Here is a 27,193-nt window from a genome sequence, read left to right on the forward strand (position 1 = left end):
AAAACTAGTGTGTTTATTAGTAGGTGTCCGCTATGGGAGGGCCCACTGTACTTCAATTGCACAGTGTAGTAACTTATGGCATATCCATTTGTCACCTTTGAAAACTCATTCTAAAGGAACGACTATCAATCACCTCCTGTCTTTACCGCGCCGATTTTCGTCTCTCCGGCCCAGGCGGAATTGGTCAGTATCACACTCAACAGTCAGACAGTGTAAATATTGTGAAAAAAGGCTTGGCATTTTTACTCACAAATCACTCTCTTTCTCCTAATATTCACGGAGTGTTTGGCTACATTATCATATCAGGTAACTGTACAAGTATGTATGATTTCTTTTAGATGTTTTCTTAATAGTGATCCGTTATTAGGAAACCCGTAAGATGATAATTTCGAATGGAATTTTTTTCTTGTCGCAATTTACACTACGCCCAACTGCCACATTATAGGCATAGGGTGTCTCAGAAAAAAAGGTGCCATCGAGTTCTTGAAACTTTTATTTGACCGAGGACATCCTCGGTTTATATATTTGGCCTAACTGCAGAATAGCCGGGACAGTAGCAGCTCTGTAAATTATGTACACTCTGTCCCTCTGTACATTATGTACACATTCCTATCAATAGCAGTGTCCCGGGTATTCTGCAGTTGCTCCGTGAACAAAATTAACGATCCGCCAATGAAAAATTTGCATCACTGATCCTGCGTACAAAGGTTGGACTTGTGACGTTTCGCCGACAGGAAATCAAAGATGACGAAAGCGCTGATTGATTATGCTAATTTAAAGGCCAACTGATTATTGATTATGCATGATGTGGAGTGCAACACAGTGAGGGGATAGGCTTTATATATAATAGGTTAACAAATCTGTTACGCATGAGTTTTCTCAAACCGTACCATCGATCATCATATTTGCGACGGAAGTGTCGTAAATCCGACTACTGTCCTCGGTTCACACCATTTACAAACGCACATAAAATACACGTTGCAACTCAAGTCATACAGTCTTTCTCTACCTCCTCTGTGGGCCAGATTCTAGATTTTAAATGGCACCAATCCGTTCTTTTCAGATCATCCTAATTAAAAATGGCTGATCAACAACAACCTCCTGCCACTCAACAACCAGGACCTCAGGGTCCCCCTGGCTACCCTGGTTACAATCAACAGCCCCAGCCTGGTATGCAGGGCCAGCCTCAAGTTGGGTATGCGCAGCCGCAACCAGGGTATGGGCAGCCGCAGCAACCGTATGGGCAGCCGCAGTATGGGCAACCACAGTATGGGCAGCCTCCTCAAGGACAGTACGTACAGGGAGGACCAGGTGAGTCGTCTTTTTAAAATTCCATTCTTTTCAAAATTGAACAGCCCCAGGTATATAAAATGTCAGCTCCCTAAATTGACAACTAAAGTGCCTTCTTCTTAGTGTTTGCTTTTGAGTTTGGTTGCTTTGCACCATGGTTTGGTGCAGGAGTCCTGGCCCAGTGCATTGTCTTCAGCATGCTCTCTCAAAACCCATTTGGGGATGAATTGCAGAGTGCCAGGGCGTTTCCACACACCGCTGGACCTGCAGACTGCAACTCAAGGCAAGCCAGGATTCAAATCTGATCCGAAATCCCATCATTGTCTCAATCCATTTCTCTCTTTTCCGAAAACTGCTTTTTTCATGCATTATTTTTTTTCAAAAGGAACATTATGATGTAGAACATATCAAAGTTACAAGTGTTTTTAAGATTGCAGGTCCATTCTCCCAAGTGCATGAGAAACAAGTCAATTTCATCCATAGATGTTGCATATTGAATTGGAAGGCTTAATATAACTGCCACCTATTGGCAATAAAGTCCCTCATTCATTGCACCACCAAATTTTATTGCTTTGAAGATTCCGACAGCAACATGTACACATCCCTGTTCAGGTGTGCCGATGTCCCTATTCGGGTCGTGAGGGCCCCAGCTCATTTAGATAAATTTACAATCTACATAAATTGCTTGTGAACAATTGATTTTTCATGCGTTTTATCGTGTAGTCCAGTACAGCAGATACCAGCTGCAACTTTGGATCAATAAAATGATAAAAACTTGTAGTCAGCTGTACTAGCTGGACGTTCCATGCAAAGTTTTGTTCCTCGACCTCAATGAAAATGATGACTGTATGACCCAGTATTCAGCCAGATCAATCCTTTCCAATGCCTATTATATAAACTTCATACTTAGCTTAACTTAGCTCAGCTTAGCTTAGTAGGAAGGAGAGACGGTCTGCCTGGGTAATTGATATGATTGTAGGCCATTCAACTTGGCATTCAGGCCTCTCCCAATACACTATGTACACAAAACTTAGGGTGTGTTTGGCCAAACCTGAACTTCCTTTTCTAAAGGTCGATCTATACACCTTTCCAGAAATGGGGCACCTTTTCTTAAGGTCGATTTATACACCTTTCCAGAAATGGGGCGCTGAGTGTCCGAAATAGTGATGTCATAAGGAGAAACTAGGCCTTATGGTGGAGGGACAAAGGAGATAGTCATGGTTGACCCAACACACTTGAATGCCTTTTTAAATGACAGACAAGGGGGAAAAAGTTAGTTCCAATGCAAGCCACCAGTTTCGGAAAACATGTATTGTCAAGCACATTCAAAGCTACCCATCGGAGTGCAACATAATGAATCATAATTGCCTAGACTCTGCTTGCCGATTTTTGGCAGAGTTAGTGATCGAGGATCTTTTATTGATGCCGAACCGCAACCCTGAAATGTTATAGGCCTTGGTTTTCAATGGTCCGCTGATTTGCGCATGATATTTCAAAACGCACTCTGGTGGGCTCGTGTTGTAAAAATGTCAAATGGTTTTTGCGTGGGTATAGATGGACCTTAAACTTAGCCACAGTCAGCAGGCTATCATGGCGTCAGATGTGCTGAAATCTCTGATCTTCATGTTGGTAGAACATGTCAACTTATAAGGGCCTTAAATAACAGTTTTAAAGTGTAGTGCACTCCTAGTCTACAGGTCGTTTGTGAAGTATTTCATGATTGATATTGTTTTGTTTCAGGAATGCCCATGCAAGGTGCCCCAATGGGCATGCCACCCCAAGGTACATTTATCTCAGTTCTAAATGGTCGCAATGTCGTTGCTGCAGCTTAATGTTCCTTTGGCTTGCAGGAAGTTGTAGAAGTTGTGTCCTTCGTGTTGCGATAGATAGCATTTATAACGCAAACGCTATAATCTGCATAATGTAATGCAGGACTGGTCTGGTGGGCAGTTTCCCATCAGCGTCCAACCGTCCAATAATTGAATGAATAATATCTTTGCACAGACCTTGTGTTGGCAATCCAACAGTATCCTGTTTCATCATATCATCAGTTCATTCTCATACGCTTGTGCAATCCTGATGTAATATGCTGTTACATCAAATAGTTTAGCGTTGTCAATTCTGTGAAAGGATTCCCATGTGTATGGTGTAATTATTGATATAACTTTTACAGTCATTCCGCTAATTACTTGTACCGTTATGTATTTAACCCCTTGTTTTCACTAGCCTGATGGCTTATCTTTGCATGTCGGTACAATCACACATTTTAGCAGGGGAAAAAATGTTTTTTTCATATATGTGACCCATCACAGCAAAACTAGGTGCATGTCGCACAGAAGATGAGCCTAAATGACGCCAGGAGATAATGGAAGAAATTGATGTGCTCATATTTCACAAAAGGCAGAAAATAGAGAAATGAACAAACAGTCCGTCTCAACCTGCCAAGCTCAGAGCGACATGCGCCTGGTTTTGCTGTGACGGGTCACATATGTGACTCGCTCTACCAAAACTAGGCGCTTGTCGCATCTGAACTCGACAGGTTGATACGGACTTGTTGTTCATTTCCCTATTGTAGACCTTTTGTGAAATCTATTACAAACTGATTTGGTCACATTTCACAAAAGGTCTACAATAGGGAAATGAACAACAAGTCCGTATCAACCTGTCAAGTTCAGATGCGACAAGCGCCTAGTTTTGGTAGAGCGAGTCACATATCATCAATGTCAGTCCAGCATTATCCCTCACTACAACTCTCTCTAGTTTAAAATGTTTGTTTATAGTTTTATCACATTCTGTTCAGCCCGTCTATGCGATGAGGCAGAGTTGTTCCCTCAAACAAAAAATTGCAAACCCTGTTTCACTCCCTTGCAGGAATGGTTTACAATCAAGGTGGAATGCCACCTCAGCAACAAGGTAGAAATTCTTCAAGAATACATGTATTCTCAATGTTTTACTTTTATTGTTTATGTCATTATGATTTATTTTTAATTTCATTATGTTTATATCATTCATTGTGGTCACTCTTCACGGTGACTGGGAAAGGACATCACTAAATTTTACATGAAAACGAAATTTCCTGATATATATATCTCGATCGATGGACTTTAAGTGTCTCAGTGCATCGAAATATCATCTCGGGCGATCGACTTATCTATCTTTGGTGATAGAGATCAACAGTCCATCAATCGAGACATTTCAGGAATTAATTTTTTTCAGGTTAAAAAAATTACCATGTGAATGTGATGTCCTTTCCCAGCGACCGTACTTCTTGAATATTTTACTTGCAATTCATAACTAAAACCGTTACTTCTCGCGCAATCAAATGCACCTCTGTGAATTTTCAGAATTTCTTGGAAGTGTACTGACAAATTTCTGGTACAATTTTCAGGGCAAGCCTACCAGGTCCCCGGCCAAGGTAGTCTATTGTACTTGTAGGTCGTGATTTGCCTGTCACTAACAATTAATAAATCTTGCTGGTATATTTGTTCAGTCTGACTTAGCTCATTAGCTATACAAAACTGCAATGATGGATTACAAAAGTGCTATCTCTATATGGTCCATTGCGCTTCTGTAGTTCCTGATGTGACTGCGATGAGGTTTTCATGAATGTTGGCAATGTCAGCTTTATTGGAAAAAACAGAACAAATAAATCACTGCTTGTCTAACCAAACCAGCCAAACTGAAATAGATAATATTACAATGACTTTTTAGAATAACAATCTGTAATAGGTTATGGTTATAAAAAACGTCATGGAACTATTGGATACAGGATTGAGTACACTGATTGTTGTTCAAGTTACATGGTGTCGTCAACACAACATCATAGCACTGTAGTTGTACTGCCAGTTGTAAAAGATGAACGTCACATTTTAGGACTTGGGCTCATCCAACAGCAAGGAATCCAGCAGTAATGGTAACATTGTATAGCAAATATTAAACTTAGGTTATTAATAATAATTGTTTAAATTCTCATCGTATTTCAGCTTGTGGTTCAGTCATTAACATCATTTACAAGCTTTGTTTAACATTTTCAAGTAGCTATTTCTCACACTGTCTTTACCATATCTTCCTTGATATCCTGCGTTTTGTTCTTCATAATTTCCTGTTCGATTGGAATCTGAGTTGTGTATTTGCCTCTGTCAATTATCTTTGTGTCTATTTTTAAAGACCTGTGTCTTTGCCCTGTGTCAACAAACCAGTCCAGTGCTTCTGCCTATTCAAAATGACCTATTGTAGATTGAATTACAGCAGAACAGCTGAGCCACAAGCGTCTAGTCATCCCTCATGTCGGTACTCAGTAAGAGTTGCATAATTCGTGGTGCAAGCAACTGGACCCACCCAGAATATGGCTGTGCCAAATAAGGCTGGGCACTATTCCTCTGTGTGCGCCTAGCTTTAGTATGTATTGCTGTAACTAAGTAAGGAACAAAGTACTTAGAGAAATGATCAAGGCAACAAAAACCTTGAGGACACAAAGATCAGTCTAATCCGATTAGATCAGTCTAATCAGATTTCTTCATGCATACTTTCAGGAATGCCGATGCAAGGGGCCCCTCAGCAGCAGCAGTGGATGCAGAAGCCACAGTCCATTCCCGGCTGTCCCCCTGGACTCGAGTACCTCACGCAGGTTGATCAGTTGCTTGTCCATCAGCAGGTAGAGCTCTTGGAAGGTAAAATCTCCCCCAGACTGTGTCTGTTTGTTAGTGCAGTTATTGTTGAACCACAGCAATTATGGGTTCCCTTTGAACTCAATACCTCACATAGGTTGATCAGTGTTGGGGCCGTCAGCAGTTAGAGCTATTGGAAGGTAAAACAATGCCCCTTCCCTCTTCATCGATGACTGTAGCTACAGCAAATTTATCTTTGGTTGCCCGCTGCACTTGAATAACTCACATAGTGCATAGGTTGATCACTTCCCTGGCCATCAAAATGAAGATAATGCCCATTTCAAGGATGGTAATCGGTTTGCTGGAAAACAAAGAAATGGCTTGCACCCTTGACAGTGGTATTTACTTCGTTTTGAACGAGTTCGAATTGCTTCAGGATTTCAAGTTCTAGCCAAAACAGTGGAATTGTGCCTATGGTTAAGCCTTATAAAACACCCGCTTGAACTCAAATAGGCCCTACATTCATTATACAGTCAATAGTCATATACCTGATCACATTAATTGAATCAAACTTATAACTTTGGTCCCATAGGAGTTGTTAAAGTTCCAAAGGGTTGTGGAAAGTTTGTACGGCTTGACCCGGGTAATTAGAGCACTTCCTGCAAAACAGGGGCTCCGAAATTGCTTTAAATTTGTCTCTTTGGTGCAAAAGTGTGTCAAAATGCTGACCATTTTTTGACTGTGCATGTGTCAAATATGAGGCGCTGCATAGCCCAGTGGTTGTTGACACTGCTGGCTACCACAGAACGGTAAAGAAATGCTGTCGGTTCAGGATTAGTCCTTTAGATGGAGTTTGTGTAGTTTACATCATTTTGAAGAGATGATTGCCACAGTCGATGAGACCCTGTCTGGTGACTTATATCTACGTCATTGGCACAAAACGGTTGGGCTTTTATGACGTAGATCTACGTCATTGGGCACCCAAGGTTTTAATCATTTAATCATTTCATTTGTCAATCAATTTCAGCTATGACTGGTTGGGAAACGAAGAACAAATATCAAGTCAAAAATAGTTTGGGCCAGCAGGTGTATTTTGCTCAAGAGGGTATGTACGAGTACACTATCATGATTTATTGATCTAATGCCTACCTCATTGATTAATTCGTTTCTGCCATAACAGGTTGGGAAAGCAAGAATAAATATCAGATTAAGAATAGTATTTGTCAGCAGATATATTTTTCTGCTGAAGGTATGTTGTTGGTAGAATCAAAAGCTTGGGAATAAGGGAGAGGGAATAAGTAGCCAACTTCCCATATTGTTTTGTAGTATCAGCTATAGTAATAATCGCGATCTTGTCATCTCTTGCAGAGTCTGATGCCTGTATGCGTCAATGTTGCGGACCACAGAGAGGATTCACCATGCATATCACAGACAACATTGGAAATGTAAGGCCGCATACGTTTAATACTGTATGCTCCCATTTTCCGACACACACAGTGTTCACAAGGCTCGAAGGCCCGACCCATCATAATTAGATAAAATAATGAGAAATAAAAATAAAATCCACTGTATAGAGCAGCGTGATAACCAATGTTTGTGCACTTTCACAACTTATCAGCCATCTAGATGAGGGAAATAGCCCCAACTAAGACATTGCGCCTTGTTCTGAAAAAAAGTGAACTGTAATTCCAGCAGTATTTGGGTAATTTTATTTCTTCCGATCATATATAGCTATTTGGGTTATTTTTATTTTTAATTTTATTTCGATCACCCGACCATACATTTTTAAAAGCTCTTCCCGTAAACCAAGAAATAAAAAACATGTGGCCTAATCTTGCTTCAGAATGCTTGCTTCGGGGTGAAACACGGGCCGTGATGGTGTTAAGGAAGGTTAATTTAAAATTTTGATGATTTCAATTTGCAGGAGGTGATCAGTGTCCAGAGGGAGTTCAAATGCTGTGCTGGTGTTAATTGCTGCGCCGGTTCAGATTGCTGTGCGATGGAGGTTGAGGTCCAGGCACCCCAGGGTGAAACCGTTGGCTACATAAAACAACAGTAGGTAGTGTTGTACCTCGCTTAGCGGACACCTCTCTATTAAGAACACTAGTTTTGGTTCTGAATTAGTTATTTGGATTCATTTTGACCTCTCTATAAAGGACACCTCTCTATAAAGGACAGCACTTGTCAGTCCCGAAAATGTCCTGAGGTTATACTGTACAGGTAACTCATCCTCCTATAGCTGGCGTTGGATCATTTCTGAAATACGCTCACACAAATCCTGCTGAAGTTCAATCTCGCTTACAAGCTTGTGGCTGTCAGAAGTTATTGCCCAATGAGCATGTCATCACAATGTCATCAGCTAACATGCTTTCTAACAATCGGGCTTGGTATCAGAGTGTAATTCTGCTTGTCGATTGTCTGTCATCCGCTCTTAAGTTGTTGCTCTTTGTACCTTTTCAGACAGAGTTGCTTGGCTCCTTGCTACGTGGTTCAGAACACGAACAGAGATACTATACTAGAGATCACAGGGCCTGTGTGTATCATCCAGGGACCATGCTGTCAACAGGACCAGGACTTTGATGTAAGTACTTTGAGGCGTCGCAGCGGTGTAATGGCTTGGATCTCTTACTAACAGTCACGAGGTCCCCTGGTTCAATCTCCACTGTCCGGGTGAGACTCTTGGCTGGTCATTTGTCTTTAAATGGGTACCAGTTGGAAGTGCTCAGGTTGTTGCGCTGACTCATCTGACTGCTACTGAAAAGTTTCAGCTGAGACTGAGGATCAAATGTAAAGCATTTCTTTCATTCCAGGTGTCCACTGCCGACAACAAGGAAAATAAAGTGGGAAAGATCAGCAAGCAGTGGTCAGGTCTTGTCCGGGAATACTTCACTGATGCTGACAACTTTGGAGTTAACTGTAAGTTGATGGTGTCTCTGTAGTGTAACGATCTCGAGAGTGAAAGAGCAGTAACAGTACGCATTAGAGGCCTACTCCGTTCAATAATTAGTCTCCGCCACGGCACGTAGTGGCCGTGAGAGGAGACTCTTGGGTTAGCTAGGAAACTTTCTCGGCAAAATCAACCTCGGCCTAGGGCGCCGATGTGCCTATGCGTGTGTACACGTTGTAGTGCTTGTGGGTGGATTTCAATTGTCGCAATTTTGTCAAGATTTGACACGAAGTTTCGAGAAAACCGCACATTGATAAAATATTCTGCTCTTACGTACGGCGAGTTCATTTATTATTCCAAGTCCACGTCGGCAGTACGTCGTTATTCGAGCACTTTGAGCACGGAATACATTGTAGTTTCGTAGATTGTTTTTGCGGCAATGAGCACTCGGAACGTTACTCGCACGTCTTGGTTCCCTCGGCTGTTCCTAGAGGGCAGGAATAGCACGCCTCCTAGGAACAGCCGAGGGAACCAAGACGATGTTCGCACTGACTGCACATGCGCATTCAGAACGCCGTGGCGGAGACTTCAGAGTATGCCTGCAGACTCAACTGACAATTCTAGTTAGATTTCTGATGCGATCTCTTGGCAGGTCTCCTTGCCTAGCCCTTGTTGGCCTATCAAACCCCACCAAGGTGCATAATTGAGTGCTGGTCAGAAATACTCAGGTTGGAGGCCAGTTGGGAAGCTTATCCGAGTTCTACTGAAAGGTTTTAGCTTAGACTTGGGAATAAATGTAAAGCAGTTTGAAAATGTTGTACATTTTAGAGCCCTGTGTAGGATCTTACATTCATTTATTTATTCATTCGAAAGTTGTGTAGTATGATTGATTGATTTTTGATCAACAGTCCAAAGAAAAGCAGTGTCCCAGTTGACCTAGATGAAAGATTCCAGTTGTGATGTTTTGTTATAAATGGATGCCTTGTGATAGCATGGACCAGTCCCAGTACATTTTCAATCATCAAAGCCGAAATAATTTATGTGCTTCTTTTTGGTTTTTAGTCCCCATGGATCTTGATGTGAAAATGAAGGCCACACTGCTCGGGGCGGTGTTCTTGATTGTAAGTATTCAGTCTTGGATTGGTGAAAGATGTGTTGCGAGACTCGGCCATTTTCAACCACTTGAGGTAGATTGTAAATGAGCAGTGGTCTGTCCTAAGAGGAAAGATGGTTGTTGCCTCTTTTCTATCCATGTCTAGGAGAATGTCGGTTTTTAGACGCTTAAGTTAAACTCTTTAAAATATTTTTACCAAGTCAAGGTATCTTCAAGCTCAGCGCGGCCCACCCTGCCAATACCTTGGCATCTTACCACCTTACCTTGGAAGAGTCACCCTACCTTGCTCTAGAATTCTGTAAAGAGTTTCTTAAGGGACACCCTACCTTAAACGGTTGGCCGCCCTATCTTGTGTTACACTGGCAAAACTTCTTGAATATCAAGGGTACCACTGTATCTTGAGAAAACCCTGTGGAGAACGCTGAAGCTGTATCGCTGTCCTTGTTGTTTGTTTCGGGGTTTTTTTTAAAGCGAACTGGAACCGCCGAGCGATTTATTCAACTTTTCGACTTTCACCGCCCGAGAAAGTCAAACTTCCAACTTCCTATTCGAGTTCAGATTTGTAGCTCCGCCCAGTGCCCGAGCATGCGCAGTTCAATTTGTTATTATTGAGAATCATGTGAGAATCACGTGAGTCATGCGATCTTTCATTCATGAATTTTCGTAGTAAATTCCATAGTAGTGACGTCACTGATTGATTGACAGCTAGGCGCCATGTTTCCTTCATGCCTCGTTCTGATCACCCGATACGCGGGAAATGAAAACGAGGTCATACGAACTGGCTTGGCGGTTCCAGTTCGCTTTAACTAAAGCTTCCCCCATTTTTGTTATTTCAGGATTTTATGTTCTTTGAGCAGAAGCAGAACAACAACAACCGAAATTTTTAGACGGACAGGAAAGCCAAGATTTCAGAATGGACTTCATCAAGTTGGGACACGTGTCGAATTGTGTCAAATTTTCATCATCATCATCATAATAAATTATGTCCCTGATCTTCAAGACCTCCCCTTTTCACAGGTGACATATCCAAACCACCTGAACATTTTTTCGTCACAGTTGATATATAAGTGTCATGCGGTCGTATGAGTCCATTTGAATATCGCTTTCAAACTCGTACTCAAAATGACTTATTGATTCGAAAAATATCATGATGTAATAAATCAACCACAGTGTTGTTCGTGTAATATCTGTTTACTTGGCTGAAGGAATTCCTTTGACTTTGTAGACTAGAATGTAACCAAGGTTGTAATTTATTAGGTCCATACTGGACATTTTAGTATAATCTCTGTAAATATTATACGTCATTTTGCATGCATTGGGTGAAGATGGATTTGTTGGGGCTGTGTCGGCATAATGTTCAGTATGTTTGTAGAAAGAAGCTCGGACAGTGAGTTATGTTATTGCCAAAAAATGTGTTTTTATATAGATTGAACATAATGGTGTAAAATAGTTGAGGTGAAGGTCTTGTTTCCTGAAGAAATCTCCTGTGTATATAGGTTGCTGGAATGACATTTCCCTGCTGATTTGTAAATATTTATAAAAAATAGGGCCGCCTACCCTCGTCACTGATTCGAGCATCATGACATTTCCTTCTTCTGTCCATTTTTAGATATCTGTAGCTTCATTAGTGATATATTTTTCTATAATTTGTGCGTTTTATATTTGAAAGTGAATTTGCTTTAAAGAGAATTGTCAGCATTCAATTCTGCCCTGCTTAGACTGCTGTGTATTCTGATACTGTGTGGACGCTGTTAAGCTATATGAAGGCCACAAGGCCTATAATATGTGTAATAGGCCTAGTGGCGAAACAGATGCACCAAAACTGACTAGATAGCATCTACATGGTATAGAAAACGTTCATGTTCGGTTTCCAAAGACTGTGCGGTAACAAATTCATCAGAATTGAGCTACATGTATGGCTAAAACACGAAAGTCAGCAGACCAAGTAAAATAACTACTCAGAATAGTGTCTGTCCCTCAATCTGTCAAGATGGGGCATGTTTTGTAACTGTAAGACCTAGGCACTTCAAATTTCACTTGTATAATACTTCTTTTTTTCTGTTGTTTTGGCTGGTGGTTGAGGCTGAAAGAGACCTTCCAGGTACTTTCCATTTTTGTACATCTTACCTGTGTATTTCAGCTGAGTGCCAGGCCCTTGAGCCTCTTGTTTTTAAATGATATACGCGTAATGCTGTTGAAGCATACTTTAAGCCAGTTATTTGAAAAACAATTCTTGGACAGTGTTTTCAAACTTTTTTTTTGATTTGCACTGAAATTCAGCTAGCATTTTGTTTAAAAGTGTTGAAATCCTGTGAAAGTTATTATCATTTTATCAGAGGCTTTTACTGGAATCGCAGTCGGCACCACTTGAGGGCTATAATCTCACTCAGGTAGTAACCAGCGGCTACATCATGAAGCTTGGCTTCTTCCATCCCCAGGTTTGCTACCAGGGAACTATTTGAATGCTTTAAAATGTATGCAAGTTTTAAAAAACCACTCACCAAGGCCATTTGTCCGAACGTCCCAACCTACCTTGGCAACTCACCACCCTACCTTGCCAATTCCCAAGCTAATGTCGAGAACCAAGCAGGCCTTCCATCATGCCTTGATTTTCTTGTCTGTCTGCTCAATTTTTGAGGACTTCCGTTTGTTCCTCTCCTAAGAGGGGCGTAATTTGACAGCAGAAATCGAAATATCTATGCCTGAGCTCTACGTACAACTTCGAATTTTCAATATTTGAAAAATAATTGATTTTAGAGGCATACATTTTTTTGTATTTTGCAAGTTAGGGCAGGTCGAAGAAGAGTGTTTCCTCATGAAAATTGTTCTTCTGCCTTCTGGTCAATATTTTATCCCAGAGTCTGACATTGCCCCTGTGTGTTCATGACAAAAACAAACATTTCTTGGTCCGTCCTGTCATTGTTTGTGTATTCTATTTCTATGCAAAAGTTGTGTTTTTTTTATTTAGTCAATTAGTGGATGGTCCAACGGCCTAACATATTTATGACAAACAGTCTATATGAAATGTGTTTTAGGCTGTTTCACTTCAGAAAACTATGTGGTATATCCGTGGTGATGGGTTTTGTAGATATCTAGCAGGAATCATATTTAGAGGGCAACTCAGTTGGCTGGCAGGTATATTATAGAAGTTCGATCTTTTTTATATATAGTAGTGTTGGAGTAGTGTCTGTACATCCACAATGTAATCATGGAGTCACTATTAAACTTCCTTCAGATGTAACAAATCAAATCCAGTCTTTGACAGAGTCAATATCCATGATAAGAAGTTTTTGCGGTCCCCCAAATCACAATTGACATCCTTCCTGTTTCGCATCAGTTACGCGTCAGGTGCCCGCAAGTTTCAAGCCAATGAATGTTGCACCCATGACACGCTTATCTCTATGTTTTCACGTGCATTACGCGCAACATGCGCTGGGTAGCGCATCAATGATCGCCATTGACGTGAATTTAAGGATGTCAATTGTGATTTGGACTGTAGGCCTACCAGTTTATTGTTCATTTACAGTTGCAAGCTACCTCGAAAGTAAATAAAAACACCATCTCATCTTGTCTCATCGAACGGTGTCAACAGTTTCAGTGCTGAGGTTTCAGACCCCTTTTCAGACCCCTTGGAAAAAATCTATCGGACAGAGATAGGTCAATAAGGTTCTGCAATGGAGAGAAACCCGAAACAACTGTCTTCAAGGCATTAACAACACAAACGCCATCTTCAGGGTAATGAAGGAACTGACTCCGTTTAAACGGAGTCGCCATCTTCAGGGAGATGAAGGAATCGACGCCGTTTAATGGAGTCAGTTCCTTCATTACCCTGAAGGTGGCGTTTGTGTTGTTTTAATGTTGAAGCCTTTACTGAGAGATTTTTAGTGGAAGGGGTTGCCGAAAAAGTGACGTAGAAATACAGCGGATGGCGCTGAAAGTGTTGAGAGTCACGAATTGATATGTTCATTTATGACAAGAGGTGCGCGTGCCCCCCCCCCCCATCTGTGCACCTCTCCACAAGAAGCATCAGATACCTGAAAAACGCGTATTCTGGGAGAGGGCCACAGGACCCTCCCTCGGTCTGTGCTCCCTTGCTCAAATTTCTGGATCCGCAACTCTAATGAGCACATCATTTGAAATTTAACCGTTGAAGTTTCAAGATGAAATTTAACCCTTGAAGCTTCAAGATATCTCGCCATTTCTTTTTGATTCTAATACCAGTTCCCCGGTTCAAGGTTCAAGAATTTGGCTTGTAATTAGTTTAGTTATACATTTGTATTTGTCTATAAATGACGTGTAGATTAAAAAATCCTGTAGCTGGTTAAATTAAAGTCAACGTCTCATCAGGCGTATTTAGCTAGTGTTCTTCTGGTGATCCGCTTCAGTTGTATATCGCATGTAGATGTAGATCGTAACATGTAGATCGCAAAACCAAGACATTGGGTGTTTGGGTGAGCACTGGGGCGTAAAATAAAAAAGCCGAAAGACCCCTTGTGTCTGACGATATAGTCAAACGTACAGTAGTCCTCAATGAATTCTTTCTTCTAAATGAATTGTTGGTTTTATCTATCTAGGCCTATGGTCACGCTTGCGTAGTGAGAGCAGCGTTTCTTTTAATAGCAAGGCACAAACTGAGTTTGAACATGACACATTTAGACTCCCGAGGCAGTCCATTTCGTCATCCTGGTACATCATGTACATGGTCGTCTGGGCGAAAGGACGAAACTGGTCCACTGCGTCCAGAGTGTAGACAGGTTCTGTATGATGTATATGCCGCGGTCGGGATGGCATTCGGCTCCAAGGGATAATAAATTGCCCTTTTCCTAACAGACATCGATAAGACACTTTGTCTAATAGCCAAATCTGCATTGCCCTTGGGGATGGCACTCTAATAAACAAAATCCTTACGTCTTATACTTTCTACAGGGATCTGCGTGCATGAAACATGTGCCTCCACAATAACTCAAAATCGTTTCAAAAAGTGAAAAAGAGTACCACGGCGAAAGGCAAACTGGGAACCAGACTTCTGTATCTAAGAAATAGCACAAGAAATCGGAAATAAAATTTACATGGGGTCGTCTTTGATCTTCACAATCTTTACTTAAAAATAGAAATTTAATTTCACCTTTTGTGATTTTGTTAAACAAAAATATGGGACTTGGCTGTGGAGTCTATTAAGTTGGCGGTTTTTAGCTGGCTTTGAAAGAGAGTAGGCGTTTTGTTTCCTTCTCCCAATCTCTCGGTTATTATTTCTTTTGCAATTTTCCGAAAACTCATAAAAATCTGCGCAATTTCTGCCCGATGAGATTATTGCGCAATAACTATGTTTTGGCAGATACACTACTAAAGTCGTGTCGAGGGTGGTACAAGAGGGCGGCAGGGGCAAGATCAAAATAAAATGTGTTTTTGACCATGATTTGGCCGAAACACTTCTAAATGTGTTATGTTGCCCATACCCCCACAAATTTGATGATGTCAGTATATACATTGTACCAGCAGGGTTGTACATGTACACTAGAAAAAAAAGGGATTAAGGGCATCATACTATGTTTAGCACAGGGGTTAAACAGCTGTTTAGCGCGGGAGGCGATTGGCCGTAATCGCAAAGGCTGCTCTCAGCAGCTCGCGTGGCTTTCCAACTGGGCTTAGCGCGCTTATATCAACAGACCAGACCTGAAAGGTTATCTTCGAATGTGATGTAAACCCATCTTAATGGTCCAGCAGTAACTTTACCTGAGTTTCCGTACTTATAAATATCGAAATGACACAGCTCTGCAGTCTTTGGACGCCATCTTTGATCATGTGACTGTTCATTTCTGTACCTGTGTTTGCAGTGTGTTTGGTTTACTGAACATTTCGCGAAACAAACCTCAGTTTTGTTGAACATAGAGTGGGACAAACAAAGCCCATCAATAATGTATCAGCATTCCCAATTCTGACAACTCCAAACCAAATAAAGCACCGCACTATATCTGCTGCGCCGCTTCTAAAGTGGCAACGCAGTCGCTTCATTCGCCATTTAAGCAGAGGTTATAAATAATGGTGCTCAATGACTGCCGGAGAGCGCTGAGTGAACACTTGATGTGATCTGGCTTTCAACTCTGAATGCGATGAACGTCAGCGAATAAAGTTCTGCAGCAGACGCCCGAAGATCATAACTCAGTTACTTCGGATAAACAATTCTCTGATACATACTGGATCTGTTGGCTTTTATCGAACCTTCACTGGCTTTCGGTGAGTTTCATTGATTATTTCGTTCATTCCTTATCAATCATTAATCAACCAAAAGACATTCAACTTTCTTTAACCTAAAATTTAAAAACAAATAGGGTCTATTGCTGTCGGGAACTTTGACAAGCGCTTGATGAAACTTTATCGTGTCACTCAGAATTGGTTTATTCCATTCTTTGTACATACGTGTACTTATTCACTCGAATTAAAAATGACCACTGAAATATGAAAGAACGCTACTTAAAGGGATACGCCGTTCTTAATTACTAGACGTAGTGCATTGTGCATACGAATTCGCTGAAACTTTGCATATACAGGGTGGTCCAGAAAAAACGCAACCGGATACTTCGACTACCAGGGGGTTAAAGCCATTGATTATCAGTGGGAATCTTTCTAGAAGAAGATTGATACAAAGATCGACCGATTCCCTTCTGCAGTTTTTGTTGTAGAGAAGTTTTTGTGAATCAAGGTTGGAATCCCTTCGCCAGGTTTATGCTTACACGACCATTTAGCGGCGGATTTGTCGACGGTATGGTATACTTTTCGTGACTGACATCTTTAAAGTTCTAAGCTCGAGTGGGCACGGAACACAATTGATGATCTCGTGATCATTTCGATCATTCCGATCTCGTTTTATCTTGTTTTGACGAAGTTTGCATGATTTGAAAATGGATTCGAATGACATTTCGTTTCTTCGCAAATGTTGTACACATCTGTATCACAGTTTACAAAAACATTTTTCTAAAACATTTTCAAACGTTTCTGCTCTTATATGTATTTGTTGATTTGTATGTGTTATAAGTGGCACCTATACACTATAGTGAGCTTATGAAGGCTTATGAGACACAATTTACAAGTTACACCGGCATGCTTTATCAATCATTATATAAGTCGACTCAGTCCAAAATATATACACGTATCACGTGTCACCAAATTATATGATTCGCCAGCGTAAGGAGGCTTATGAGATAATGATAATTAATTCTCGGTTTGAATAAGATGGCCGTCAGTCTCAGGCACACGCAATTCGTGTGCCAAGGCCAGACGGCCCATCTTACCTTAGAGTACTCGAAGATTTTACTGATGGGAGCATATTAAAATGTGGAATTATTAGTATGGCACGGCGAGTTGAAGTATACCCGGCCAGCCGTCAAATTATTTTTTTAAATCATGTGATGTCCTTTGCCAGTCACCGTTGCTCACAAACAGAGCAGAAGGCGTTTGATTCTATACCCACATAAATTTTATAAATATGACGGTATGTATTTTTGAGTAATTCAAACCTGTCGCGGGGATAGGTCCATTTAATTCCAGTAATGTGGAAATAATTTTTTATTTCATCCCCATCAAATAAGTAGAGCAAAATCGCTAACAAGGGAAAGCCACAATTTACAAGACTTGTATGTCATCTGCTCAATGAATATAAAATGCGTCGTAAATGTCCGTTGAGTATATCGTCGCTCTGAATGACAGAATGAGCGATGACTAACTGGCAGAATATCACTGGGAGCCTATTTGGTTCACCAGTTACGAGCAGTTGCCGAGTTAAGTCTTAGTTAGCAAGCGCTTTTCCGTGGGCTGTTGCTTGTTAAAAATGCTTCAGCATCCCCATTCTGAGAAAATCGGGGGTTGATGTTCGAGAAAAAAAACATGCCCAGCTGTCGGAATGGAGCAGAGGCAACATCAGCGCCGGTCACCTCTGAGATCCCGGGTTCGATTCCCGGTCGGGTCGGTCCCGTTGCACGTGATAGAGAGGGTGACTGTCTTCGACAACATAGGTTTCTTCAGTCCTGGTTTCAGGCCCCCTGTCGTCAGAAACTAGAACTTTTCGATGGATTATCAAATATGCCTATAGTTGCATATTCTCAATCTAACGTATTCTTGATAAATCCAATATCATGCAACTTACCTGACGACCAATTAAATTGGCAGTTCATTTCAATGGGAGCCGATTTCTCTTTTTCATGCCCTCTACCGTCAACAAGTAGAACTATGTTCCGGATTATGAGATCAATACGTATAGTTGCATATTCTCACTCTTACTTATTCTTGGTAGATCCAATATCGCCGAGCTTACCGGTCAATTCAATATTTTCGTCCTGCTAATTCCTCAGTTCTTCGCGGTGACACGGGGTGTCTTAGCTTGATACCTGTCAACGGCCAAACTACTCAGAATCGTGCCTAATGATGTCCCATGTCATGAATTGACCATATTCTATGATATTCTACGATATTCTGTCAGCACGATGCCGGGCCATTCATAGTTGATGCAATTTATTAAGGAGGAAATGGCCGAGTCATGCTCGGAGGAATAAATGGAATTAAAATAGCTTGATCAATATGCATTATGTCAGATATCATACGTGTTGGGTCAATATTCACCAATCAAAGGTAGATCATATTGATAAGGTTCCATGGTCATACTTGATGCAAGAAGCAGCACGCACCACCTTCTTTTATTGACCCATATAATGGGTACTTTTGCTACTTACCGGTGTACCAATTTTACCTGCTTTTACCAGCCCCGGAAACGGCACGATATACCTTCGCTCAGACGAAATTGCGGCAATGAGGGTTCCGTAAACGAAAAAGTGGCCTCTTATGTAGAGCCTCGTTTTTTGCTAAAAGTTGGTGCATAGTCCGCATTTTTTGCCCGCGGTTTAGCATTAAAAGTGTAATACTATATAGTGGCGGCGTGTGGTGGGAAGGAGGGGTACTATCCTTCTGGCTTGGTAAATTCCACGGCCAAGTTGTCCCCTTAAATTAATCTGGCATGGACTGCAGATAGAATGACACTGTATTCTACCAAGACCACAACTCTGCTGGACACGGAAATTACCCCTGCCATTTTTCTATAAAACTTGCGTATTGATGCAATTTCTGTGCTCAGACTCATAGAACCAAATTGATTTTTCACGTTTGGCTATTTACCCATTAATTCAGATGATTTAGTGGTTATTTTTATTCTCCTCTGCTCATCAAGTGAGGCAGAATTATCGAAAGGACTATTATTTTTGAGAGAAAAAAATGTTGTTTAGTGCTTCGTGTATCAAAAGTCCAGTAACTGAGAGGAAATGCTTCATTTTTAGCTCACCTCTTAGCAGAGGTGAGCTTATCCCATACCGTGGCGTCCGTCGTCCGTCGTCGTCGTCGTCGTCGTCGTCGTCGTCGTCGTCGTCGTCGTCGTCGTCCGTCGTCCGTTAGCAGGGCACGTTTCGTAACTGTTAGAGCTATTGAGTTGAAACTTGGTACACATGTACCCTTATGTAATGACACCTTGGAGACCAAGTTTCGGTCCGATTCGTTTCATGGTTTGGCCACCAGGGGGCCAAACGTTAAAAGTAAAAATATGCAATATCTCCCTTAATAGTAGTCGGGAAATTTTGAAAAAAATATGGTAGGTACTTCTAGCAAAGGTGCATCATATATCCTCCGGGTTTTTGATTTGACCTCCTTTTCAAGGTCACAGAGGTCAAATGGTGTAAATTGGCCGTTAGGATGTAACGATGGCACGTTTCTAAACTGCAATGACTATTGATACCAAATTTGGTACACATTTACCCCTTAGTCAGGTGATCTCAGGGAACAAAGTTTGGTCCAATATGATTCACCACTTGACCACCAGGGGGCAAAATCCAAAAACCTTAAAAATGTGATTATTCCTTAACTTCTTGCCCGATTGCCACCAATTTGATATCATGGGTACATCTAACCACCATACAGTATATGTCACACAGGTTTTTAATTTGACCTTCTTGTCAAGGTCACAGAGGTCAAATGGCATAAATTCGCCGTCAGGCCGTAACTATGGCACGTTTCTTAACTGCAATGACTATTGATCACAAATTAAGTACACATGGACCCCTTGGTCAGGTGATCTCAGGTACCGAAGTTTGGTCCGATCTGATTTGCCGTTTGGCCTCCAGGGAGGGGGCCAAATCCTAAATTCTTCAAAATGCCATTATTCCTAGTAATGACTTGCCCGATTGGCACCAATTTTATATCATAGGTACATCTAATTCTAACAACCATTCAATGTGTCACCCGGGTCTTCTTTGATTTGACCTACTTTTCAAGGTCACAGAGGTCGAATGTACTGTAAATTGGCCATTTTGGGGAAATTGTAATTGCTTGGACCTACATCAAACCTAACACTACATGACACAATACCATGCTCTTTATCCATCTTTCCTCCACATGAGGTGAGCACAATGGCCCTGGCCATTTCATTTAAAACTTCGCGCAGGTTGTTCAATGCGATTGTACAATAACACAAGCACAGGGGTTTTATTGGCCAATTTCTCTGTCGGCCAATGTGCGTGCTTACGGCTGAGACCAGACAGGTCAATCTTCCATTGTCGTGATGTCGCCTTCGACCTCTCCACAACTTTGTCATAATGCGCGCTCGACCGCCGGTCTTGCCCGTCCCACTATACAGCGGATCGGACTCTATTTCAATTGAATAAATACGCACTAATCATTAAAAGCTCCACCGGAATGCAAATGGGCAATGCCCATTGTGATGGCCACATGGTAACCCCGATTACTGTTCTATCGCCAGGAAATGAATATGTTTGCAATTCATGCTACCCCAGCACCTCGCATGATCAACTTGATGTCAATGATGCCAATGTTGCTTGCGATGACATGGGAATTGCTGGAAACACGCGAGGACAATGATAGCTGACTTGATCAGTTATGACAGTCCCGCGGAGTTACAAGTGAACAGGATTGGGCAGGTATCGATCCGCTTCGGCCGGAGACCGATCAATGACCCCGCTTCTGTTAATACCCCGGACTAGGACAGGTGGGCAGGCTCACACCCCTGGGTCTCACTTGGTGTATCGATTTGGTCTCGTCGTCCACTTGTGCCTATATATATAGTCCAAACATCTCCAGGTTTTCGGAAAGCCTGGACGATGATGCTAAAGTCTTCCCGATCCGACTATGGCCGGTTCGATGACAGCAGCAGGGCCCTACCTAATCTCCCAATGAAAGGATAGCTAGCATTTGCTTTCAATTAATATTTGAAACCCTCTGGGTGCACCAACTCCAGAAAAGGATTAGAACAGACCAGGATTTGAAGGACACGACTGCCATGACACTGACATGTAAATATCGGTTGCTGAATCCATTGACGAGGATCCTTTTGTTGTGCTTTGGGAGCACAGCGCGTTGACTCCAGCAGCCACATGGCTTGCAACTTCATGAGATCAGGCAACGAACATCGGCATCGCCGTGATCAGATGGGCGAACAATCGATCTATTTCCGTCACGCCAACAAGTCATCGATCTCGCCTCATGATGAGAGGAGCCCCATCGATAAATAGTCCTTAACCCAAGACGACAACCCTTGTACCGATAATATCAGCTTCGGGCAAACTGCTGGAAGAATGACTTCAAACAACGCATTGATATCAGCTCATTAGGCTCAACTTCGTAAAGGAGGAGGCAAATCCCGGTATATAGAAGTATCGTCGCAGTGGCGAACTTAAGGTTGATCAGGGCCCGGTTCTCTCAAACAAGTTACTGATTCTCCTTTGGTTAAGCCATGGGTGTATAGCACTGCATCCGTGATCAAACGTTGGCTCATGAGAAAACGGCAGACCAAAACACACTTTAGGAAACATCGGACCAAGGAAACACGGGACGCAGGGAACATATAGAACCAGGGGAACTTACATGTAGATACGCACCCTTCTGCAGAGTTTTCTCTGAAGAGTGGGCAGCATCATAATAACGTGCTGTTCTGCAATTGAAGTCGCCGCTCGGAGATTGTGTCAATTTAGAGTCATTTATTTTGTACTTTTCATTCTTCCCATAAAACCAATCACCGCTCTCCCATATGTTGCCGCGCAATCGCTTAGTTCGAACGACCAGCGGTGAAGAATACCAGGAGAAGTGACAACTGCCCTTGTCAACCTTTACTAATAATTCATAATCTATGCGCGTGTAAAAGGTACATGTAAATCATATTGGTTTCTGTGGAATGTTATATGAAAAGAAATGGAGAGATAGATCGGGTTATATGGTAAATGTGCAATGGCATAGCATTTCACCAAACTCGAACAGAGGAGAATCACCAAACACGAACAAAGAATGTTCACCGAATCGAACTAGAGTGCAGGGGCAGAGGATAACAAACAATGTTTTGAAACTTAAATTTGGTATTAGGAAGAAGGGGGAAGCTGAAAACGACCACAAGGTAGGTGTACATCATGAGCCTACTCCACTAGCTGGCACTGCCACATTAATTTTCTCTTTTGCTATCGACCTCAAAACATTGAAATTATACCCAATATCAGCCCTGTCTGATAGACAAGCAAAAGCACCTGAAGAGGGACATCCTCGAAAACCAGAGTCAGTCATAGTCGCCCCCTCCTCTCGCACAAGCTCGGTGCCGAGTGTTGGCCTGAGGCTCAGGATTGAAGAGGGGTTGTTCCCGACAAGCCTATGAATTATCGAAATATCGTACACACACCAGCGCTTGCCCATGCAATATCACGCCAGCTTCATCTCATCTGAATAGCGTGGAAACTCGAAATTCATTCTCACATACACTGTCGCCATTAAATGAGTGTGTACTTAAACTATACTCGACTTTAGCTGCGTTATCATTTCGTGCACCAGTTCAATGGGGTAAGCAGTTCGTAACCACTGGTGGCTGGCCAAGGAAAATAGAAATGCAGTTATACACAATGCCGTAGTGCAGTTATATTTGCCGAAACTTGATATAAATAGTATTTGTATATCTGACTCCACAACGGCAATGCTGACATTTACATTTATTACGTGTTTATAAATTTTCAAATTTAATTACAAATTTAAAATTTTGAACGAAAGGGGTCGGCCTTTAAAAGCGTTGAATATTTCACTGGAGTTAATCGGTTTCAGTAGGCAGGTTTATCTATCTTGCAAAGTAATATGATTTGCTTCCAGATTGCTAATGGTCCAAATATAAATAATAAACAATTTGTTGCGGGGAAATGCTGTCGGTCCAAACTCAAGGTTCTGTAAAGGCTTGTAGTATATTCCCACAATGTGGTTTCATAGTCGTGCTGGCATCCCAAGGGAGCAAAAAATTTGAATGTGACACCGTCGTTGCCTCGAGACTGCCACTCCTAAATTGACAACTTGTGATGTTTTTGTTTTTGTATACAAAAATGGCTTCCAGCAGGACCACAACGTCACCAAACAGGATCATTGAAAAATCGTTGAACTGCAATAAACAGTGTAACCACGAGGACTGCCTGAAATTCACAAGCTATGTCCAAAACTGCCTCGTAACACTGGCGAAAATCGTTATTAGAGATCAGCATTGGTATACTACGAGTGGCGACGCATGGTGTCAAGGAGGGGAACTACCCTCCTGGTCAAGTAAATCCCACGCCTAAGTAGTCCCTTTAAAATTGATTCGCAAAAATAACTTTTTGGTAGTAATTTTTCACTACTTTGGTAGGTTCTTATCACAGCGACTGTAAAATTAGCTGTTTTAACAATATAAGTAGCAATTCTTACCCATTTTGATGGTTAGTTTTGACTAATAAATGGTTAGTTTTACTACTATTTTTACTAATTTCACAGTTGGTGCAAGCGGAACTACATGTACCAGTTTACATGTAAAATGATAAAATGTAGGTATAAACCACTACGGATGTGACACCGGCAGAGAAACAGAAAGCTCACTAACTGTTAACAGTAATTGTGATGCTCATGGTTGTGTATTTAGTTGAAAATAAACTATTGTTTGGTTCCCAGTATTAGGGGTTGTCATCAGCACAATGACAAGAAATGTTGCTTTTAGTATATTACTGATTGACATTTCAGTTGCCACGAAGTTTGCTCGCACCAAACATTATTTGTACACTAAAAAGGTCAATTCCTAGGCCAGAAGCTTATTCTCTCACGCATCATTCAGGCTTTGTCATCACGTTTTGATTAGTATCTTAGATAAAGGCATTGTATATCTTTCGTACAAACTATCCCATTGACAGTTAACAAGACAAATATGGTATCTTGAAGCTAAACATTAGCATGAAACCCACAAGCGGCATGGCGATTTAGCGGAATCTTCGGAAAAGGAGGAATCTGCAGAAAGTGAGGAATCTGCGGAAACTGCGCGGAAATCGTCTGAGAACTGTATGTGATGATAAATGTATGTAATTGTGTATTTGTGTATTTGTCCACATTAACATCGGAAGTGGTTTTCATTTTTTTAAACAGGGCGACATTTCTTGCCTCTAAGTCGCTGTACAAATATCAAAAGTATTTTCAATGAAATTTTATATTTCTTTCAATTCCTATCGTTCCAGAGATCGTTTTATAGAAGAATAGCAGTCTATTGAAAAGACGAGATGGCTGTACTAAAACGCTTGAAATCTACCTCAAAATACCTCGGATTCCTTGGGTGCGTGCTTTTCGGTCTGCGTATGTCCAGGATTCACCTCTCCGTCGCGCCAAGCGCGGGCCAGCAAATAACCATGGGCCAACTCTCCCGACAACGCTCCAGGGCAGCACAATCCACTCCAAGGTAAAATTGGGAAATTTAAGCTATTTTGCCCCCGACTTCCTGTCAAAAGAATTCAGGCCTTGCATAATTCCGTGAGGCGCTCGGAGGAGTCTTAAGAGTAACCGAAATGGCACAGCACTATGACAAGCATTGAACACCACGCACCAAGAAATCAGTGTCGTCAAAATTACAGACTGATGGGCAAGTGGGTCAGTAGGTTTAAAATCGGTGATTGCAGATCAGTAGTTCATCCATTAGTTTCTGATAAGGAATGTTGCCGAGGCTAATTGTACGCCAGTTCTCTAAAGAAAGAACCCATGGCAATCCAATCATACGCAAAGATCAAAAGGTTTCACATCAAAGTGTCATCTTTTTAAGTACCAATAACCTAACTGGGTATATTGATCCGATGATAGAGAAAGCTGTAGCTTTTTTTCAGAGGCTCTTAGATCAGGATATCACAAATCCACTCAATTATAACAGCTTTGTAAATCAAAGACATGGCCCTTTTTCAATGTGTTCGTCATTGACGCTTTTTGTTGCTCCCAAATGAACCCGAATTCCGCTTTCAACCCAAACCGCGATGGATGCTGCAGTATCTTTGGCAATTCCTGTCAACGTCGTGTTTTCTGAAGGGCTGAATTGGGAGGCCTGGGTTAAACTTTGCACACATCAGAATATATTGGTTGTAGGTAGCTCCTCAACTTGCTGGAGGGTAAAAAACCTAGAATCTAAACCCATTCCGAAACTTATTACGTTCCCGAGTTTAACCGTTTAGTGCAAGAAGGTAGATTTTCACTTTTGACAGAGTCAGCTTTGACAATCGACTGACAACTACATGTCGGCGTTCTGAATGCGATTCCGCACGAAACAAGCGCTTTTCAGTTTTTGGGAGAGGTGCTCTAACAACAAAAACCATACCAAAAGTTCAAAAAGCGACAAGGGGTTGTAATTCAAATAGACTTTAAATACTTTGAAAGGCATCTATCGATGCCCAGTGTCGTACGCATCCACCATCCCCGTTTGCGTTGCAGCTTTTGTTTCCCGCTAGCCAGGGGAATACTCAATACAGGCAATCAAGTCGATAACATCATTATAGAGTTTTCAAGCGCGTTCGCCATCTGAGCCCAGGTTAGCAACACTGCTGTTGTCGAAAAAATCAAATCAGCGGTCGATTATCAGATTGTAATTGTAACGAGTAGATGTTTTAAACCACTGAGGATTTAATTTAGATCATATTGTAACATGATACATATTATATAAATGCCGCTTTATACTTTCAGAGATACAAATCATTATGATATCGAAAATTGCCGGGGCCGCGTGAAGAATATCTACTTTCTGAAGACCCACAAGTGTGCCTCTACCACTGTCGCCACCCTCCTCACTCGTTATGCCGTCCAACATAGTCTTACCCTAGCTTTGCCCTCAGCTGGTCTCAAGGACAAGTATCACATCGGCTGGCCTGCACCTCTGAATCCGCGCCACGTGTTCAAATACAAAGATGGCCGAAAAATCAACATCATCGCGCTTCATACAACCTACAACAGGTCCGCAGTCAATGAAATAATGCCCAGACATACGTTGAAAATTGGAATTATTCGGGACCCTTTGACGCAATTCTGGTCTGCATTTGATTTTTTTCATTTAGGTAATCTGCCGAATTCGAAAGCAAACGTCACGATACTGACTTATCTCCAGGACCCTATGAAGTATGCGCGCCCTCTTTTGAGATTTCATGGAAACAGATATTTCAAAAACTTCCTTTTGACCGAATTTGGTTACCCTGATCATGACGTCACAGATATTGAGACTATCCGTCGATTTGCCAGTGATATATTCAAACAGTTTGATCTCATAATGACGTATGAAAATCTTTATGAATCCGTGGTTTTGATGAGGAGGCTGCTGTGTTGGGATTTCAAATCCATTCTCATGACACATTTTCACAAAAATAAAAATTTTCAACAACATCTCGCCGGTAACGAGAAACTACGAGAACTGCATAAATCTTGGAGTTCGGCAGATTATATATTTTATGAATATTTACAATCAAAATTCCTTGATTCAATCAAAGAACAAGATGACGATTTTGTTGATGAAGTCGAACATTTGAAAAATGTTGTCAAAAACTTGGAGTTATTTTGCCATAAGGAGGAAAGACAGAAGTTAGGATTGAAGAAATATATTGTGCCGAAATCCAAATGGAATAAAAAGATCGTTATAAGACCTGCAGACTGCCATTTGTATCATATAAAAATTTACGACTATCATAATATGTTGATAGAAACATATGTTGAAAAATATTGAATTGTAGTAGTACATACATGTACCTGTACACTGTAGGCCTACATGTAATATACATTCCATTGGTAAATCATGACTTATTTCTTCCTTTCGTTAGATTAAACTTCATGTACATAGAAGTGACACATGCTATCCTCAACTCATCTTCTCCTTTCATTCAGAAGTTGGTAGGAATCAACACGAGACAGTTAAAGGGAGATTCTAGGCAGCGGCAGGAGCTAGGTAGGCGAGATAGAGTTACATAACCT

General features: G+C 41.4%; 2 protein-coding genes across 8 annotated transcripts; both read left to right on the forward strand.

Annotated features, from left to right (window-relative positions):
• Positions 1-196: 196 nt before the first annotated feature.
• LOC135496588 (phospholipid scramblase 2-like) lies at positions 197-13,148 on the forward strand. 7 transcript variants are annotated; one of them, XM_064785959.1, is made up of 13 exons: positions 197-306; positions 1,064-1,311; positions 3,031-3,072; positions 4,162-4,203; positions 4,679-4,705; positions 5,823-5,960; positions 6,925-7,002; positions 7,266-7,342; positions 7,822-7,952; positions 8,358-8,478; positions 8,708-8,813; positions 9,847-9,905; positions 10,735-13,148. In XM_064785959.1, exons 2-13 carry the CDS (start codon positions 1,080-1,082, stop codon positions 10,783-10,785), a joined length of 1,104 nt encoding a protein of 367 aa, XP_064642029.1. In that variant the 5' UTR covers positions 197-306; positions 1,064-1,079; the 3' UTR covers positions 10,786-13,148. The 7 variants fall into 7 exon arrangements, with proteins under 7 accessions (XP_064642029.1, XP_064642028.1, XP_064642030.1 ...); XM_064785958.1 differs by having other exon boundaries at positions 209-318; XM_064785960.1 differs by lacking the exon at positions 4,679-4,705 and having other exon boundaries at positions 209-318.
• A 2,826-nt stretch (positions 13,149-15,974) lies between these two features.
• Positions 15,975-27,054, forward strand: LOC135497085 (galactose-3-O-sulfotransferase 2-like). The gene is made up of 3 exons (XM_064786793.1): positions 15,975-16,132; positions 24,442-24,659; positions 25,922-27,054. The coding sequence occupies exons 2-3, from the start codon at positions 24,484-24,486 to the stop codon at positions 26,946-26,948; spliced, it is 1,203 nt and encodes a 400-aa protein (XP_064642863.1). The 5' UTR covers positions 15,975-16,132; positions 24,442-24,483; the 3' UTR covers positions 26,949-27,054.
• Positions 27,055-27,193: the final 139 nt, after the last annotated feature.

This window comes from Lineus longissimus, chromosome 12, assembly GCF_910592395.1.
Source record: "Lineus longissimus chromosome 12, tnLinLong1.2, whole genome shotgun sequence".
Lineage (NCBI taxonomy): Eukaryota > Metazoa > Nemertea > Pilidiophora > Heteronemertea > Lineidae > Lineus > Lineus longissimus.